Source organism: Stegodyphus dumicola, chromosome 2 (genome assembly GCF_044657685.1).
Source record: "Stegodyphus dumicola isolate Sdum_Otavi_A_Nest chromosome 2, ASM4465768v1".
In the NCBI taxonomy this organism is placed as follows: Eukaryota; Metazoa; Arthropoda; class Arachnida; order Araneae; family Eresidae; genus Stegodyphus; species Stegodyphus dumicola.
In genome coordinates, this window is record NC_140769.1 from 102345724 (window position 1) to 102367309 (window position 21586).

The following is a 21586-nucleotide window of genomic DNA, read 5'->3' on the forward strand; positions in this document are numbered from 1 at the left end:
TATGCATGCTGAAGATGGTGCATAAACGATACACATGCGTAAAATCACGAAAACAAACATGGAGCCTGCCTGTTCGCCGGTATTCGAAAGTTGGACCGAATTACCAGTGTTATGTGGCTTTGCGCGGGCTCTGCCCGCTTTATTCCCATATACACCCAGAAGATACTCCATACACTATACACATGCGTAAAATCACGAAAACACCCATGGAGCCAGCCAGTTCGTCGGGATTCGAAATTACCGCATTACCAGAACCGCATTACCAGTATTCTGTGCCCGCTTTATTCACGTATGCATCCATGAGATACTTTATAAACGATACACATGCGAACAATCACGAAAACACCCATGCAGCCAGCCCGCTCGCCGAGATTCGAAAGTTTGAGCGAACTACCAGTGTTCAGCGGTTTTACCCGGTATCCGCGCGCTGTATTCACGTATGCATCCAAATTTTATATACAGTACCCCGGAATTCGAAAGTAGGACCGAAATACCAGTGTTCAGCGATTTTGTGGACCGGGCTGCGCCCGCTTTATACACATAAGCATGGAGAGGATACTGCATAAACGATACACATGAGTTAAAGCAAGAAAACACCCGGGGAGCCAGCTCGTTCGCCGACACCGAAAGTTGGATCGAACTACCAGCGTTAACAGGTTTTGAGCAGGCTGCGCCCACTTTTATCACATATGCATCCAGAAATCACTTTATACACTATACACATGCGGAAAATCAGGAAAATACCCATGCAGCCAGCCCGCTCGCAGAGATTCGAATGTTTGACCGAACTACCAGTGTTCAGCGGTTTTACCCGGTATCCGCGCGCTGTATTCACGTATGCGACCAAATTTTATGTACAGTACCCCGGAATTCGAAAGTTGGACCGAACTACCAGTGTTCTGTAGTTTTGCGCGGGCTGCTCCCGCTTTATTCAAGTATGCATGCAGAAGATACCGCATACACGTTACACATGCGAAAAATCCCGAAAACACACATTGAGCCAACACGGTCGCTTGGATTCGAAAGTTGGACCGAACTACCAGTAATCAGAGGTTTTGAGCGAATTTCGGCCGCTTTATTCACTTATGCATCCAGAAGATGCTGCGTACACGAGGCACATGCGTAAAATCACGCAAACACCCATGGACCCAGCCCGTTCGAAGGGATTCGAAATTAGGACCGAACTACCAGAGTTCAGCTTTATTCATTTATGCATCCAGAAGACACTGCATACACAAGAGATATGCGTAAAATCACAAAAAACATGAGTGTAGCCTGCCTGCTCACCGGGATTCGAAAGTTACCGTATACCATCTCAAAGGAGCAAAGAAAAATCTTTAATCTAAAAAAAAAAAAAAAAAAGTGTGAATTTAATTTTTATTGGTGCGAACTTATTTAAAATATCATTTGCATTAAAAGATAATATCTAAATTAAGTGCACGTATCTAATAACATAAAAAAATATATTATTCCAAAAAATCAAATTTATTATTAAAAAAATAACAACATATTTTTAAAAAATAGCTTTTTCAGATTTTTTAATTAATATCCCAGCTGATTAAAGTTGTACAACTTCAAGAACGTCATCATTTAAATTTAATGTAATATAATAACTTTTATTCAATATCAATAAAAGAATTAACGTGACAATCATCCTAACCTGAAATTTAAAAAAAATTGTGAAAAGCAGCTGTTTATTTAAAATGCCTACATTAACGAAATATTTTTAAAATACAGTTAGGTAACATGCAATCGCGTGCTTTATTCAACTTTAGAATATAACCTTGATTTGTATCTGCGGCGATTCAAGAAACTGTTGTAATCGGAAAAATGAGCCCGAAAGTTAGCGTTTTCACAGTTTTTAATTAATATCTCAGCTGATTAACGTCCTACGAAGATGAGAATGGTATCATTGGATTCGTAGAATTTTTTGGAATCCGCAGACACCTGCCTCGAATTCCAACTCAGCGCCGTTCCATAGATATTTAAAAAAAAAGAAATTGACACGTGACCTTTCGCCAGCACAAATCTCGAGCGGAAGCAATTGTCATCCCCCCGGCGCTTTCGAAAAAGCAATTTTATCTCAGCTAATTCCGAGACGGTTGCCAGTCCGAAAAATGAAATAACGTTTTCGCAGTTTTTAATTAATAACTCCGCCGATTATTGTCGTACGAAGATGGGACCGGTATCTATGGATTCGTTGATTTTTTTCGAATACGGGGATATGCGTTTCGAATCGCAACTCGGAGCCGTTCCGCAGATATTCGAGAAAAACGAATTTGGCACTCGGCCAAATCCCTAAAATAGGGGAAACCCGTGAAAGAAAGTGCAAAACGTAGGGAAATGTAGGGAGAAAATCAGTTTTTAATTAATATCTCGGCTAATTAAAGTCGCACGAAGATGCCGATGGTCAATCCGGCGAGCCACGGGCATTCTGAATCCAACGGTACCTTCCGCTAAGCTCTACACCCAGCCGTTCCCGAGGAGATGATGTTACAAACACACAAACAGACAGAGGCACACAGATTTTAATAGTATAGACTAGCGGGCAAGCCCGCCAGCTGAGCGGGCTGAAGCCCGCTTATCATTGTTCGTGTGTATAAGAGTTGCCATCGTAATTTCGCCGTTATGCGAAAGTTGGACCCAACTACAAGTGTACAGTGGCTATGCGCGGGCTGCGCGCGCTTTGTTCACATATGCATGGAGAAGATACTGCATAAACGATACACATGCGTTAAAGCAAGAAAACACCCGGGGAGCCAGCTCGTTCGCCGGGACCGAAAGTTGGATCGAACTACCAGCGTTAAGAGGTTTTGAGCAGGCTGCGCCTGCTTTTATCACATATGCATCCAGAAAACACTTTATACACTATACATATGCGGAAAATCACAAAAACACCCATGCAGCCAGCCCGCTCGCCGAGATTCGAAAGTTCGACCGAACTACCAGTGTTCAGCGGTTTTACCCGGTATCCGCACGCTGTATTCACGTATGCATCCAAATTTTGTATACTGTACCCCGGAATTCGAAAGTTGGACCGAAATACCAGTGTTCAGCGGCTTTGTGCGGGCTGCGCCCGCTTTATTCACATATGCATGGAGAAGATACTGCATAAACGATACACATGCGTTAAAGCAAGAAAACACCCGGGGAGCCAGCCAGTTCGCCGGGACCGAAAGTTGGATCCAACTACCAGCGTTAAGAGGTTTTGAGCAGGCTGCGCCCGCTTTTATCACATGTGCATTCAGAAAACACTTTTTACACTATACACATGCGGAAAATCACGAAAACGCCCATGCAGCCTGCCCGCTCGCCGTGATACGAAAGTTTGACCGAACTACCAGTGTTCAGCGGTTTTACCCGGTATCGGCGCGCTGTATTCACGTATGCATCCAAATTTTATGTACAGTTCCCCGGAATTCGAAAGTTGGACCGAACTACCAGTGTTCAGAAGTTTTGCGCGGGCTGCTCCCGCTTTATCCAAGTATGCATGCAGAAGATACTGCATACACGTTACACATGCGGAAAATCACGAAAAAACACATTGAGCCCACACGGTCGCGTGGATTCGAAAGTTGGACCGAACTACCAGTGTTCAGGGGTTTTGCGCTTGTTCCCCCTGCTTTATTCCCGTGCGCATCCAGAAGATAATGCATACACGTTACACATGCGGAAAATCACTGAAACACACATAGAGTCAGTGTGTTGGCCGGGATTCAAAGTTGGACCGAACTACCAGCGTTCAACGGTTTTGACCGGGTTACGCCTGCTTTATTCACGTATTCATCCAGCAGATACTCCGTATACGATACACATGCCTAAAATCACGAAAACACGCAATCAGCCAACCCGCTAGCCGGGATTCGTAAGTTGGACCGAATTACCAGCATTCAACATTTTTTCGCGGGATTCATCCGCTTTATTCACCTATTCATCCAGAAGATACTGCATACACGGTACACATGCGTAAAATCGCGCAAACACCCATGGACCCAGCCCGTTTTCCGCGATTCGAAAGTAGGACCGAACTAGCAGTGCTCAGCGGTTCTGCGCGGACTGCGCCCGCTTTACTCGCATATGCATCCAGAAAATACTGCATATACTATACACATGCGGAATATCACGAAAACACCTATGCAGCTAGCCCGTTAACCGAGATTCGAAAGTTGAACCGAACTACCAATGTTCAGCGGATTTGCGCGAAGTTCGACCGCTTTATTCAATTATGCATACGCGTAAAATCCCGCAAACACCCACGGACCCAGCCCGTTTGCCGGGATTCGAAAGTAGGACCGAACTACCAGTGTTCGGTGGTTTTGCGCAGGCTGAGCCCGCTTTATACACGTGTGCATGCACAAGATACTGCATACGCGTTACACGTGCAGAAAATAACGAAAACACCTATGCAGCGCGCTTGTTCACCCTGATTCGAAAGTTTGACCGAACTACCAGTGTTTAGTGAATTTACCGCTCAGCCGCGAATGTGCCGTTGTATAAAGTGTAATCGCGAAAATTATCGCATTTATTATTGAAACAGTAGATTCGTTATTAAAATTCCTATATTTTTTATAAACTTCAATATAATCACTCAAAAAATTGTATCAATATATATATTAATGCAATTAATAATTCATAATTATTTATAATAAAAAAAGTTTCCATATACCATCTCCAAGGAAAATATGTTCAATTTAAAACCCCGAACGGAACTACCATTGTTCAGTGACTTTACCTCTCAGCCGCTAATGGGCTGTTGTAGAAAGTGTAATCGCGAAAATTTTCGGGTTTGTTTATTAAAACAGTATATTCATTATTAAAATTCCTTTACTTTTTATAGCTTCAACATAATCACACAAAATGTTATATTAATGCAATTAATAATTCGTAATTATTTCTAATAATAAAAGTTTCCATATACCATCTCCAAGGAACACACATATTCAACTTAAAACCCTGAACGAAAAATAATTTTATTCAAAAATTAAATTAGTATTTTAAATAGTAATTTCAGTTTCTCTTTTAAAAATCTGTAAAGAAAATATTTAATCTAAAAAAGAAACAAATCAAAAGTAAATTTTAAATATTGAAAAAAAAAAAAAAAAAAAAAAAAAAAAACCTAACAGAAATATATAACACGACACGTAAATTAAGTGGACGTACCTAAAACCATGAAAAAATATATCATTCGGAAAAATTAATTATTCCAAAGCATAATAACATATTTAAAAAAAATAGCGCTTTCAGATTATTTAATTAATATCTCAGCTGTTGAAAGTTATAGAACTCCAAGAACGTCATCATTTTAATTTAATGTAATATAACAACTCTTACTCAATATCAATAAAGAATTAACATGGCAATAACATATCGTGTCAATTATCTTAACCTGAAATTAATAAAATAGAAAAAGTAGCTGTTTATTTAAAATACTGACATAATCGAAATATTTTCAAAATACAGTGAGTTAACATGCAATCGCGTGCTTTATTCAACTTCAGAATATTAACCTTGATTTTTATCTCCGGCCGTTCAAGAAAAATGAGAGTAAAAATTAGCGTTTTCACAGTTTTTAATTAATATCTCGGCTGATTAAAGTCGTACGAAGATGACAATGGTATCAATGGATTCGCAGAATTTTTTAGAATCCGGAGACACCTGTCTGGAATTCCAACTCAGCGCCGTTCTATAGATATTTAAGAAAAACGAAATTTGACACGTGACCTTTCGCCGGCACAAATCTCGAGCGGAAGCAATTGTCCCCCCCCCAGCGCTTTCGAAAAAGCAATTTTATCTCACCTAATTCCGAGACAGTTGCCACTCCGAAAAATGAAATAACGTTTTCGCAGTTTTTAATTAATAACTCCGCCAATTATTGTCGTACGTAGATGGGACCGGTATCGATAGATTCGTTGATTTTTTTGGAACCCGGTGATATGCGTTTCGAATTCTAACTCGGCGCCGTTCCGTAGTTATTCGAGAAAAACGAATTTGGCACTTGGCCAAATCCCTAAAACAGGGAAAACCCGACCAAAAAGTGCAAAACGTAGGGAAATGTAGGGAGAAAATCAGTTTTTAATCAATATCTCGGCTAATTAAAGTCGCACGAAGATGCCGATGGTCAATACGGCGAGCCACGGGAATTCTGAATCCAACGGTACCTTCCACTAAGCTCTGCACCCGGCCGTTCCTGAGAAGATGATGTTACAAACACACAAACAAACAGACAGAGGCACACAGATTTTAATAGTATAGACTAGCGGGCAAGCCCGCCAGCTGAGCGGGCTGAAGCCCGCTTATCATTGTTCTTATATATAAGAGTTCCTAATGTAATTTGGCCGGTATTCTAAAGGTGGAACGAACTACCAGTGTCCAGCGGTTTTAACCGGATTATTCCCGTATGCATCCATACGGTACTGCATACACCTTACACATGCGGAAAATCACGTAAACACGCGTTCAGCCAGCCCGCTCCCCGGGATCGAAAGTTGGACCGAAATACCAGTGTTCATCGGTTTTGCGAGGGCAGCAACCGCTTTCTTAACGTATGCGTGCACAAGATACTGCATACTTGTTAACACATGCGTAAAATCACGAAATAACCTATGCAGACAGCCCTTTAACGGGTATTCGAAAGTTGCACTCAACTACCATTGTACAGCGGTTTTGCGCGGGCTGTGCCCGCTTTATTCAAATATGAATCCAGAACATACTGTATACACGATACACATGCGTAAAATCACGAAAACACACAGGGAGCCAGCCCTTTCGCCGGGATTCGAAAGTTGAACCGAACTACCAGCGTTCAGCGGTTTCGCGCCCGCTTTATTTACTTCTGCATCGATAAGACACTGCATACACGATACACATGCGTAAAATCACGAAAACACCCATGGAGGCAGCCCGTTCGCCGGGATTCGAAAGTTGGACCGAACTACCAGTGTTCAGCGGTTTTGCGAGGGCTGCACCCGCTTTATTAACGTATGCGTGCACAAGATACTGCATACTTGTTAACACATGCGTAAAATCACGAAATAACCTATGCAGACAGCCCTTTAACGGGTATTCGAAAGTTGCACTCAACTACCAGTGTACAGCGGTTTTGCGCGGGCTGCGCCCGCTTTATTCAAATATGAATCCAGAACATACTGTATACACGATACACATGCGTAAAATCACGAAAACACACAGGGAGCCAGCCCGTTTGCCGGGATTCGAAAGTTGAACCGAACTACCAGTGTTCAGCGGTTTTTCGCTGTCTGCGCCCGCTTTATTCATGTATGCATCCAGAAGATACTCCATACACTATACACATGTGGAAAATCACGAAAACACCCATGCAGCCAGCCCGCTCGCTTGGAATCGAAAGTTTGTCCGAACTACCAGTGTTCAGTGCCTTTACCGCTCAGCCGCTAATGGGCCCTGTTAGAAAGTGTATTCGCGAAACATTTCGCTTTCATTATTCAAACAGTATATTCGTTATTAAAAATCCCTCAATTTTTGATAAACTTCAACTTAATCACACACAAAATTGTATCTATATATATATTAATGAAATTAATAATTCATAATTATTTATAATAAGAAAGATTTCCATATGCCATCTCCAAGGAACGCATATTCATTTTTAAACCCTGAGCGAAAAAACATGTTTAATCAATACTTAAATTCGTATTTTAAATAGTAATTTGAATTTCTTTTTTAAAAATCTGGAAAAAAAATTTCATCTAAAAAAAAGAAAATTCAAAATTAAATTTTAAATATTGAAAAATAGTAGCTATTGTCATTGATTGTAGATTAACCCACTTAACAATGACATAAACCAAACTACAACAACAGCACCACTGCTGCAAGGAGTGACATTTGAGTTTAAGAAGTATTCTCTATTCGTATAAAGCTAATATTCAATTAAATTTCAATTGTAAAAAAGACGTTAAAATAATTATTATTGCTGCCAACTAATTCACAATATCATTTAAATTCAAAAAGGATATGTAAATTAAGTGGACGTAACCAAAACCATGAAAAAATATATTATTCGAAAAGATTAAATTTATTATTCCAAAAAATAATAACATATTTTAAAAAATAGGGCTTCAATTTTAAGTTAATTAATATCTCAGCTAATTAAAGTTGTACAACTTCAGGAACGTCATCATTTAAATTTAATGTAATATAACAACTTTTACACAATATCGATAAAAGAAATAACGTGGCAATAACACATCGCGGCAATTATCCTAACCTGAAATAAAAAAAATAGCAAAAAGCAGCTGTTTATTTAAAATACCTACATTAACGAAATATTTTCAAAATACAGTGAGTTAACATGCAATCGCGTGCTTTATTCAAATTCAGAATTTAACCTTGACTTTTATTTCCGGCCATTCAAGATTCTGTTGCAATCGGAAAAATGAGCGCGAAAATTAGCGTTTTCGCAATTTTTAATTAATATGTCGGCTGATTAAAGTCGTACGAAGATGAGAATGGTATCAATGGATTCGCAGAATTTTTTAGAATCCGGAGATACCTGTCTCGAATTCCAACTCAGCACCGTTCCATAGATATTTAAGAAAAAAGAAATTGACACGTGACCTTTCGCCGGAACAAATCTCGAGCGGAAGCAAATGTCCCCCCCCCCGGCGCTTCCGAAAAAGCAATTTTAACTCAGCTAATTCCGAGACAGTTGCCACTCCGAAAAATGAAATAACGTTTTCGCAGTTTTTAATTAATAACTCCGCCGATTATTGTCGTACGAAGATGGGACCGGTATCGACGGATTCGTTGATTTTTTTCGAATACGGTGATATGCGTTTCGAATCTCAACTCGGAGCCGTTCCGTAGTTATTCGAGAAAAACGAATTTGGCACTTGGCCAAATCCCTAAAATAGGGGAAACCCGACCAAAAAGTGCAAAACGTAGGGAAACGTAGGGGAAAAAGCAGTTTTTAATTAATATCTCGGCTAATTAAAGTCGCACGAAGATGCCGATGGTCAATATGGCGAGCCACGGGAATTCTGAATCCAACGGTACCTTCCGCTAAGCTCTACACCCGGCCGTTCTTGAGAAGATGATGTTACAAACACACAAACAGACAGAGGCACACAGATTTTAATAGTATAGACTAGCGGGCAAGCCCGCCAGCTCAGCGGGCTGAAGCCCGCTTATCATTGTTCGTTTTTAAAAGATATCCTATGTTAAATTTGGCCGGTATTGAAAAGTTGAACCGAACTACCATTTTTAGCGGCATTCCGCGGGCTTCCCACGCTTTTTTCACCTATGCATCCAGAAGTTACCGCATACACTATACATATGCGGAAAATCACGAAAACACCCATGCTTCCAGCCCTTTCGCGGGTATTCGAAATTTGGACCGAAATACCAGTGTTCAGCGCTTTTGGGCGGGAGCCCGCCCAAAACAGTGTTCACGTGTGCATGCAAAAGATACTGCGTACACCGTACACATGCGTAAAATCACGAAAACACCCCTCCAGCCAGCCCGCTGCCGATTTGAAAGTTGGACCGAAATACAATTTTTCAGCGATTTTGCGCGTGCTGTGCCCGCTTTATTCACGTATGCATGCTGAAGATGGTGCATAAACGATACACATGCGTAAAATCACGAAAACAAACATGGAGCCTGCCTGTTCGCCGGTATTCGAAAGTTGGACGGAATTACCAGTGTTATGTGGCTTTGCGCGGGCTCTGCCCGCTTTATTCACATATACACCCAGAAGATACTCCATACACTATACACATGCGTAAAATCACGAAAACACCCATGGAGCCAGCCAGTTTGTCGGGATTCGAAATTACCGCATTACCAGTATTCTGTGCCCGCTTTATTCACGTATGCATCCATGAGATACTTTATAAACGATACACATGCGAACAATCACGAAAACACCCATGCAGCCAGCCCGCTCGCCGAGATTCGAAAGTTTGAGCGAACTACCAGTGTTCAGCGGTTTTACCCGGTATCTGCGCGCTGTATTCACGTATGCATCCAAATTTTATATACAGTACCCCGGAATTCGAAAGTAGGACCGAAATACCAGTGTTCAGCGATTTTGTGGACCGGGCTGCGCCCGCTTTATACACATAAGCATGGAGAGGATACTGCATAAACGATACACATGAGTTAAAGCAAGAAAACACCCGGGGAGCCAGCTCGTTCGCCGACACCGAAAGTTGGATCGAACTACCAGCGTTAACAGGTTTTGAGCAGGCTGCGCCCACTTTTATCACATATGCATCCAGAAATCACTTTATACACTATACACATGCGGAAAATCAGGAAAACACCCATGCAGCCAGCCCGCTCGCAGAGATTCGAATGTTTGACCGAACTACCAGTGTTCAGCGGTTTTACCCGGTATCCGCGCGCTGTATTCACGTATGCGACCAAATTTTATGTACAGTACCCCGGAATTCGAAAGTTGGACCGAACTACCAGTGTTCTGTAGTTTTGCGCGGGCTGCTCCCGCTTTATTCAAGTATGCATGCAGAAGATACCGCATACACGTTACACATGCGAAAAATCCCGAAAACACACATTGAGCCAACACGGTCGCTTGGATTCGAAAGTTGGACCGAACTACCAGTAATCAGAGGTTTTGAGCGAATTTCGGCCGCTTTATTCACTTATGCATCCAGAAGATGCTGCGTACACGAGGCACATGCGTAAAATCACGCAAACACCCATGGACCCAGCCCGTTCGCCGGGATTCGAAATTAGGACCGAACTACCAGAGTTCAGCTTTATTCATTTATGCATCCAGAAGACACTGCATACACAACAGATATGCGTAAAATCACAAAAAACATGAGTGTAGCCTGCCTGCTCACCGGGATTCGAAAGTTACCGTATACCATCTCAAAGGAGCAAAGAAAAATCTTTAATCTAAAAAAAAAAAAAAAAAAAGTGTGAATTTAATTTTTATTGGTGCGAACTTATTTAAAATATCATTTGCATTAAAAGATAATATCTAAATTAAGTGCACGTATCTAATAACATAAAAAAATATATTATTCCAAAAAATCAAATTTATTATTAAAAAAATAACAACATATTTTTAAAAAATAGCTTTTTCAGATTTTTTAATTAATATCCCAGCTGATTAAAGTTGTACAACTTCAAGAACGTCATCATTTAAATTTAATGTAATATAATAACTTTTATTCAATATCAATAAAAGAATTAACGTGACAATCATCCTAACCTGAAATTTAAAAAAAATTGTGAAAAGCAGCTGTTTATTTAAAATGCCTACATTAACGAAATATTTTTAAAATACAGTTAGGTAACATGCAATCGCGTGCTTTATTCAACTTTAGAATATAACCTTGATTTGTATCTGCGGCGATTCAAGAAACTGTTGCAATCGGAAAAATGAGCCCGAAAATTAGCGTTTTCACAGTTTTTAATTAATATCTCAGCTGATTAACGTCCTACGAAGATGAGAATGGTATCATTGGATTCGTAGAATTTTTTGGAATCCGCAGACACCTGCCTCGAATTCCAACTCAGCGCCGTTCCATGGATATTTAAGAAAAAAGAAATTGACACGTGACCTTTCGCCAGCACAAATCTCGAGAGGAAGCAATTGTCATCCCCCCGGCGCTTTCGAAAAAGCAATTTTATCTCAGCTAATTCCGAGACGGTTGCCACTCCGAAAAATGAAATAACGTTTTCGCAGTTTTTAATTAATAACTCCGCCGATTATTGTCGTACGAAGATGGGACCAGTATCGATGGATTCGTTGATTTTTTTCGAATACGGGGATATGCGTTTCGAATCGCAACTCGGAGCCGTTCCGCAGATATTCGAGAAAAACGAATTTGGCACTCGGCCAAATCCCTAAAATAGGGGAAACCCGTGAAAGAAAGTGCAAAACGTAGGGAAATGTAGGGAGAAAATCAGTTTTTAATTAATATCTCGGCTAATTAAAGTCGCACGAAGATGCCGATGGTCAATCCGGCGAGCCACGGGCATTCTGAATCCAACGGTACCTTCCGCTAAGCTCTACACCCAGCCGTTCCCGAGGAGATGATGTTACAAACACACAAACAGACAGAGGCACACTACAGTGAAATCCAAAAAATTGCGAAATCCATAGAAATTGTGATCAACATGTAAACAACATTATCACAAATCTAGGAAACTATGATCATAGCATCATTCAGACAGTTAAAAGACCCTGCTCCATCTTTTATAACAACAATTGGAGATAGTGTTTTAAATTCTACTTTGCTGTAAATACTTCAACATTTTCTGACTGTGCCTGTTATACGGGACATGGACTTGATCTGGTACCAAGATCACGCTCACTTTTATTCGTATTTATCCAAGATTTACTATTTACTCAAGAATGCTGTTTTATTTTTACTTAATTAATTGTTTCGTATCGTATCTGTAATTAATTGTAAATACCTTCAAAATGCTGTCACATGCCCCCACGTGACTTGTAGAAATTTTGTGATTCGCCATCGGCCTGTCAATCATCGTTCTCATGCGATTCTAAATAACTGTGGGAACTTGTAAATATTTTATTAATCTATACTCTTCTGCATCAATTTCATCACTCATCAAAATCATACTTCAAAATATTTTACCATGTCTATTTTACGAATGTTTTGCTTATAACTTCTTAAGGAAGATACTAAGTTTCTTCTGAAACTCCTTTTACGAATGTTTTTTATGTCTAATAAGAGTACCCCAGTAGGGAAAATAACTGTGGAGTAAAGACCGAAAGGTCGAATACACGTCTCCACCGTAATTCATGTCAATTCACAAGGAAGTTAAAAAGGAGATTAATTTCGCTTTACAGCAAAACGTTATTACTCTTCTTTGCCCAACTTTTTAATCCATGAGAACAATATTCACTGAATCAAAGCAAACCATTAACTCCTTAGAAAACTATTAATTGTGAAATGTTTTTTAACTGTATTAACTGTATTGTAAGCAGACAATGCTTTAGAAACTCAGATATCCTCGTAATAAATACTGTAAATTATTGCTTGAGAGGTTTTTTTTAGAGTTTATTAAAGAAATTAGTCCCAAAATTATGTAGTTGCATTGCATATTTAAAAATTTAAAAATAACATATTGAACTCCAAATTTATGCTAATTTTATGCTTCTTTATTTCGGTATATCTTCAACAACTAACATTTATTTTCTAGATTTTCCTGTAGCATTATTACAAAAGCCTTTCTTCAATAAAGATAGGCCAAAGTAAGTTATTTATATACCTCATATATTTCTTTAGCTCTAATTGAAACGCAAATTGCTGTTATCTACTATTTCTACTATCTATGCTGTCAATGATTTTATTTATAATGATTATAAAATAGATGAGTTGATGATTTCAGAGATTTGTTGTCTTTTCAGAGATGAGTTGTATTAATTGATACACTTGTTTTAGCTACCTGAATTTTGGAACTATTGGTTTTTTGATTGGTCAAGAACTTACACGTGGTCTCATTGATAAAGGTGAAGCAATTACTTATATTAAAATATATCAGACTTATAAATTAACAAAGCATATCACCTATGCTGATTTCTAAAAATTAATAAGATAAAATTGCATTGCATTAAATTTTATTATAATAGTCAAATACTGGTTAATAGGTTAGTAAATATTTAAAGATTTTTATTTCAATACATTTGCAATATACAGTAGACCATAATATCACAAAAGAATTGCACCATTTAACAAAATTTGTATGATCAAATTATCGTTAGAAAACTGCATTTTTAAATTCAAACTAAAGTATTACGATAATTTTATGATCAGATTCAAACAAAATCGTTACAATGTAAATGATCAAATTCAAGTAAACCGTTACAAAACTTTGAAACAGATTCAAACAAAACTATTATAAAAACTAGATGATGAAAATGTACCGCTACAAAAACTGCTTGATCAAGCAAGCTCCTAAAAAAGTCATGAATTTTATCATACAATTTTTAAATTCTAGCCTAGACCTAATTCATAAAAAAACATAAAATTTCTCTCAAGAAATGGTATATGAGGCCCATGTCATTATTGAGAATTCTTTGAGAACTATCTAAAACACACATATAGCAGGCACTTTTCGTTTCTTAAGAAACATTTAGTGTATGTAATCAGATATTATCCTTCAAAACTGCCACAGAATAGATTGCAGCAGTACGTTCACACGGGTCGTTCTCGTGGCCCAAATACCTAAGACTTCATGTAACACAGCATACAATTATATTGAAAGTGACGGTTTATCACGTGATTCTTTCCAACAGCTGCGAATAAAATTTATTTATATGCGATTTACACTTGTGCTAAAAAACTAACAACAAAAAAGAAAATGCATTAATATAAAAAGGGCAAATAAACATGCAGTATTTATGGCTCTCAAATCCGGAACGGCTGCTTTTGTTTTCTGGAAGAGTCTAAGATTTGTAGGTATGGTATTTGAAAGTAGCGATGAGGAAGAGAGGAAAAGACGCTGCATTCATTTCCGACTCGTGCTTTGTGAGTGCAGCTAGCGTTTTGTTAGTACGAATTAAGATTTATTATTCTTATTTTTATTGATCGTCTGCTCTTTTTTAAATTTTGATTACATAATTTTAAAAATTCTGCGTTAAATTTATAAATAAGATCTGGAAAGAACTTGTTCTTTATATAAAATGGAATTAAAACTAAATTGTGAAGTGAATACAATGCTCTTTTCGTATAAAGATAGGCCTTTTAAAGCTCCATCAAAATGCATCATATCATACTAAAACACATTATTTTGTGTACCAGATTTTAAAAAAAGTTTATGTTTTTTTGTTATCATAGTAGCGATAAATATTATAAATATCAAAAACTTACAGTTGCAATTTTCTACAATACTTCAAGTAAATAAAAACTTTACAGTTACTTATTTGTAACTTCCCGTAATACTTAGTTAGTTTACCAAAATATAAGAGTTCTAGTAAATATTAGATTCCGTTGGAATAAACAAAATTATGTAATTTCGCCAAAACTTTAAGAAAATTAAATAAGCATACGTACAAGGTTTACATTTCAAACAAGTATTTCTCTTCAAAATATTTTGTTTGATGAATTGATAAAAATTAATCCGTCCTTAAACAAAATTTTCAATAAAACACAGAGCACAAAAATACGCAGTGAAACTCCTTCCACGGCTTAGGAATAAGCCAGCGAGCATATCTCTAGTGCGCACTTAGCCCACTAAAAGCCATTCCGCGATCTAAACTCTTCCCGTTGCAAGCCATTTCGGAACCTTTCCTTCCTCTTACCTGCGTAAATTGAACTCGCCTAACAAAACCAGCCGGTCCGGGATTAACTGTCTAGTTTTATATATGAGGTAGAGGTTGTATCGCTGAATGGAAACAAGAAACCAAAATTAGCATAAAACGCAATCCCGCAGTTACACTACAACGCCTTAAAAAGGGGCATGCCGCAACTATGTATCAGTTTACAAGCAGCGGTAGTTCCGTGTAGTCCTAAGCAACCAAAGTGGATAAAAAGAGCCGAAGACACTATCTGAAGGATGAAATCCGTTGGAGGGCTGTGGGAATGTTGCACGATAGTGCAAGACACTATGCTGTTGCGAGAAAGCTGAATGTGCATCGTAGTGTCATTGATAGGTTGTGGAATGGTTACCAAAGGGATCGAAACCCTTGCAGAAGACCTTGGATTCGGAGGATTACCACAGTGGCAGACGATCGCTTCTTATTGCTATGTGCAAGACGTCAGGGATACAAACAGCACGACAGCTGGTGTCATATCTTTCTGCTGCTGCAGGATGGCCCACATCCTCCTGTGCCGCATTGACTTCAAGAAGGTGGACTGTACGCCCGACGACGACCTGCGGATTCTGTTCCATTGTCTCCCTCGCATGTCAGTGCGTGGTTGAACTGAGTCCGTGAACATCGCAGCTGGACACCAGAACAGTGGGGCCGTGTACTGTTCGAGGATGAGCCTCGGTTTAACATCCAGAACGATTCCCGAAGCACAATGATATGGCGAGAGCCAGGGATACGCTCTAGGGTGCCAAAGATCATCGACCATTCCAGAGGAGGAGGCTTACTTGTATGGGCTAGGATATCATGGATCTCTACCTGACACTATTGTGCGTTCTTTCATTGTTGAAATGGGTACCTACGCTATATTTATGGACGATAACGCCGGTTTGCATAAAGCTCGAGTGATGTAGAGTTATCTGGAGAAGGAAACCATCCCACATTTGTCCTGGCCTTCTAGATCCCCGGACCTGAATATCTTAGAACATATGTGGGACATCGGATAGCAGATCGAATCGCAAGATACCCTCCACGAGCTCCGACATGCTATGATTGACAAGGATTGGGCGAAGTTGCCACAGCAAGGGATCAGTGACATTATTGCCATCTTGCCTCGCCATTGTCAAGCATGCATTTCAGCTAGAGGGTATCATAACCGTTATTAGCGTGCTGTTTCCATAACACATTATTCCGATCCATTAGATTTTTCGGGATATTGATGGTAGTAATACATGTGTTTTTGTATGTCTGTGCTTTATTATTTCCTAAGTTTTCTAGTAATGCCATAGCGACCTCTTGGATTAATTTCATGCATATTCATTGAATAGTTTTTGTTTTATTCAGTACTTTGCCTTTTTTGCTTATTTTTTTAACAGGAGAATTTATTCAGTATTTTGTCTTTTTGCTTATTTTAGGACCTGACAAGAAATGTTGACCAATATTTCTTGTCAGCTCCTAAATGCTCAAAATCCAGTTCTCGCATTTTATCAGGTTAATAAAAATGCTGTATCGTAAGTGATTAGTATCGTTGTGAGCAACGAGCTAGTACAGACCTCTTTGATAACTACACCAAATAACCAAAAAGATAAATATCAATAAATATGTCAACGAGATTGTCAAATGCATATTTAAGACGCAAAGGATCTTGTTGATAAAAAAGCCATTTACAGAGCAAAATGTAAAACTTAATAATTCTAGTTGCTGAAATTAATTACTAAATTCACTGAACTGACTCTCGGCCTCCGTGAAGCCGTATTTATAATGTCGCCTAGCAAGCTTCAAGAGGTTTGGTTTATTATTAGATTACGGTAAAGCACTCGAGGGCTATCTGCCTTAAGGGAGGGATGCCGTAGTGGAGGACGTTTTAAGGGAAACTGGCTCGTATACATGTTACACATGGGGAAAACCACGAAAACACCCATGCAGCCAGCCCGTTCGCGGGATTCGAACCTCGGACCGAACTACCAGTGTTCAGCGATGTTACCGCTCGGCCGCTGGTGGGCCCAAGCTCCTAAAATTTTGAGTACGCGTTTCCTTAAAAAATTTCTTGTATATCGCCGGTTTCGCAGTAAATCGTCAAATGTAGCCAAATGCTTTCAGCAGAGTTTCTGGCCTTATATCTGTTTTTAACTGAACTAACTTCACAATTCAATAATCGATCTACATACCAAAAATATAAAGTTTGCAACACGATACACGAAATAAGACTTTCAAACAGAAAACGTGGCCACAAATTTCATTAAACAAAAATACAAAGTAAAATTATTACAGAAATTGCCAAAACTAACAAACAAATTTATGAATTAAAATAATAAATGACAGTATAAAATACACACACAGGCACAAAAAATATAATCAAATAATTATTAATATTTACGTACATTTACAACAGTAAAATGCTGATATATGGAAGCTAGTCAAAAGTAAAATCGTATATTTAATATTTTAATGCTTTGGTGAAAAGCACACAAGCGGTAATCAGGCTCATATTAGTTTGAAGAAGTAATCCACGTTTGATATCTTGAATTTTTTTTTTCTGATGCTAGTCAAAGTACTACGAAAATATTTTACTGTTAATTTTGTTCAGAATCATGCCAGGAAAAGGATCAGCAACATTTTCTAGATATGCAGGGAATTTGATTTTCTTGTTTCATCTCAAAATTACTTTTAGAAACGTTATTTATTCTTCAATAGCAATCGAAAAGCAGTTATAAGTATTATGAAATCGGAAATGTGATCTATAATATATCCAAAGATACTAAGGACTTAAAACAGTATAAACGATATAAAAAGTGTAAAAGATTTTTATGTTTTTCTAACTTTATTTGTAATCCTAATAATTACGTCACAGGTCTCCATTACAAAAATGGTAAAACGAACTTATGGTTGAACCCAAATGTAAACTGCGCTTTTGAACCGACAGCAAAGTGTTTAATAAAACAGTACAGCAATTACACTGGCTACATTAGTAGTTCTACTGGATATTCTTTAAAGGTGAGTGTATTTAAAATTATTTAAAATTTTATCCTTTCATCTAGCTTGTATCCTGTTGGTCATCTTTGTATCTATAGGCAACTACCACTTATCCAGAGATCGGTTAAGAAGACCTGTTAAAAAAAAAAAAAAAATTATCGCAAAACGATGTAAAAGATTTCAAACCACCAAAGTAAAAAATTTGGTTGCAGAAAATACTAAAAAAGAAAGACACGTAGGATAACAATAGTGATAGTAGATAATATCGTAGCATTTATGAGTTATTTTTATATACAGCAGAACAAACCTTATTTAAGTGTGTCTAATATGAGATATATGTAAGCAATTGTACTATGTTGTTGTTGTTTTCTTGTCCATATTATATGGAACAATTGTTGCCAGAGCCTACTCCGAAGAGAGGTTGGACTTTCCATATCCAATTTTGAGGAAGAACGAGCCCTTCGGTACCATAGTAGGCTTCCCTAATCACTTTATCGTCTGGGCGATACAGACCACAAAATTGCCTGGGAATTGTACTATAAAAGCAATAAGTGATATTTTTACCAAGTTTGAACTAAATAGCACTGCTAAAGTTCACTTACAAATATTATTCATAAGCCATTCAAAACTTGAAGAGTCATTAGGCTATTTTTGAAGCTGGAGACATGATAATGAGCAAAGTTCTCGTTGGGACTTGAACATGGACCTCTCGAATACAGAACAAGTGTGCTAATGTTACATCACGAAGGTATGCAGAAAATCCTTTTAAAAGGCGACTGGGGCTTAAGAGAACCCAGTCGCCAAATCCTGGTGGTGAAGCATCCTCATCCACCACCTTTTAGTTTGGGTGCCATTGTAGAAACATTAGGACATTTTTGAAGCTGGAGACATAAAAAATGAGCAGTATTCTTGCTGGGACTCGAACCTGGAGCTATCGAATGTGCTCCGAATATGCTACTGCTATACCACGAAGGCATGCAGAAAGGAAGTAGAAAATACCTTATAGTCTTACTTTAATCGCTGTTAATGATGTTTATGCAATGTATTCTTTTTTTTAAAAATTTTTTTAAAATTTTAATCCAATTTTCACAATCAAGTGATTCATTAATCCAATTGAACTGTTCAAAAATGCAAGTAAATTGTTAATAACATTTTTAGCTAATTATAATACGGGTTACTTCTCTTCCTTGTGTTATCTGTTTTATTTCTTTATTTTATTATCTGTAGTCTGTTTCTTGTGTTATCTGTTTTTCTTTTTTGTGTTATCTTTGTTACTTCTTGTTAAAAGAGAAGCAAATCACGAAAGATAAATTATAATACATAACTGGTTTTAAAACGTGCATAAAGCTGCTACATGTTAAAGTTAATGAATATTTAAGTCTGCTACACATTCAAAAAAAGTGTTTAATAATATGACCTTCCCTCACATAAAACTCACCTTATCTCACGCAATATGATTTTTTTAATGAACAAACATAAAAAGATGATTAGTCATAATTAACAAATATGTGAATGGAAAGTAAAAAATAGATAGAAAATGGAAGAAAAATACTTAAGTAAAAATGATGATAAATTAGAATAATAAAAAAATGCAAATTCATAAAATCGAAGATAATACCTAAATCGTACAGTAATAAATCAAAATTTATAATCAAGAAAGCCCACTTTTTGAATTTGATGATTGGGTAGCTATATCAAAAATATATTAATGCTTCCACCATTTCGAAAATTTTCTAACAATCTGTCTGAGAATACGCTCTTAATCTCATAAAAATTATATAAGGTATTTCTCCAGTCTTCTTAGATTTCCTTCGTGGTGTAGTGGTCTGCACGCTGGGCGCGTGTTCCAGAGGTCCGTGGTTCGATTCTCGGCGAATGTGTTGCTCATTTTTCAAGTCTCCTGCTTCCGAAATAACCTAATGTCTCTACAGTTACATTTTGAATCATTCATTGTTATTCCAGAAGCTATGGATGTTAATCTCCGTCTGAGAGGAAGTGAGCTGCTGTCAATGGCTCTGATTCATCAGTTTCTTCAAACTTAATTTGATGGACTTCATAAATCATAGATAAAAACTTTCTTACTAACTTACTTTACAACTTTGAGTATAAACTTCCATTCAATGTGCTAATCGCTAAAATAATCTTGAACTTCTTTCTTAATAGAAATATTCCATAAGCATTACATATCTTTATCTCGATAGTTTTTACATTAACGGAGAATATTATGTAACAAACGTCGCTTTTTGCAATCTATCATATGAATAACAACTGAAAATCCTTAGTTATCATAGTGGGAAATATTAACTTTCATTCCTAGTAGTTTTTAAACTATCCAATTTAATTTGGATATTTCTCCTTTCCATTCTAACAATAATAATTGCTTATAATAAGTCGCTTTAAACAGCGTCATTTCAAATTTAATTCCTGTCTTATGATTCTTGCGTTTCACTCGTCGAGCAAAGATTTACGTAATGCTTCAGTCAGTAACGTTTTCAAATTTAGAAAACGAAACTTATTATTAACTAATAGACGTAAACTAAATTAAAACCCAATCATTGTACACGAAAGTTTCATCTTGGACGCATTGCATTCGAAATTAATTAAGATTAATGTTGCTGCGTTTCTTACCACATTATCTTTAATTCACTTAAGAATGGGCTCGCTTAGTGCTAATAAATAAGATGCATTAAAAATGCTTGTTGAGAAAATAAAGAGAGATCAGCCATGAGTGCCGGTACTTTTTTATGCATCTGCATGTTTTTAATGTCCAAATTTTTTCATATATATCTGTACATAAAATTCTTTCCATTTTCCATCTCCGGTATGCAGAGGCGCTGCGAACTTATTCTTTCGTTTTGTCGCTTAGCATATGTTCTCTGCCATGTATTAAAACTATTACAGGTTGGCAGTTCATCGCGCTTATGATTTCATTTTTGAGATGTTTGTTCTTGATAGCATATCTTATAAAATAATTTGTTTCACTTTCTGAAATCAAAAGTTTTAGATGATGAGGGAGCATTTAAATAAGCAGTGTTATAAGGTATTTATCCCTCCTTCTTAGCATGCCCTCATGGTGTAGTCGTCAGCACACTCGGCGCGTATTCGTGAGGTCCGTGGTTCCAGTCCCGACGAGGGAATTGCTAATATTTTACGTCTTCTGCTTTAAAAAAATTACCTAATGTCTCTACAGTGTTCAGGGCTGACTCTTGTTCCACATATACTCTGAATGGATGTATTGCCTTTGTTACACTTGCGGAAAAAGCATGGATGTTTGTAAGCGGCTAATGACTGTGCGGCAAGAGGCACTCAAAATATACGGAGGACTG

General features: G+C 37.7%; 1 protein-coding gene across 1 annotated transcript in view; it reads left to right on the forward strand.

Annotated features, from left to right (window-relative positions):
• The window catches only part of LOC118205639 (neprilysin-2-like), a 161792-nt gene that overhangs the window by 136227 nt on the left and 3979 nt on the right, over positions 1–21586 (forward strand). The window contains exons 15-17 of the mRNA XM_085810971.1: positions 13181–13232; positions 13423–13490; positions 18139–18281. Coding sequence (XP_085667097.1) covers positions 13181–13232; positions 13423–13490; positions 18139–18281 — 263 coding nt within the window. The remainder of the gene's footprint in view (positions 1–13180; positions 13233–13422; positions 13491–18138; positions 18282–21586) is intronic.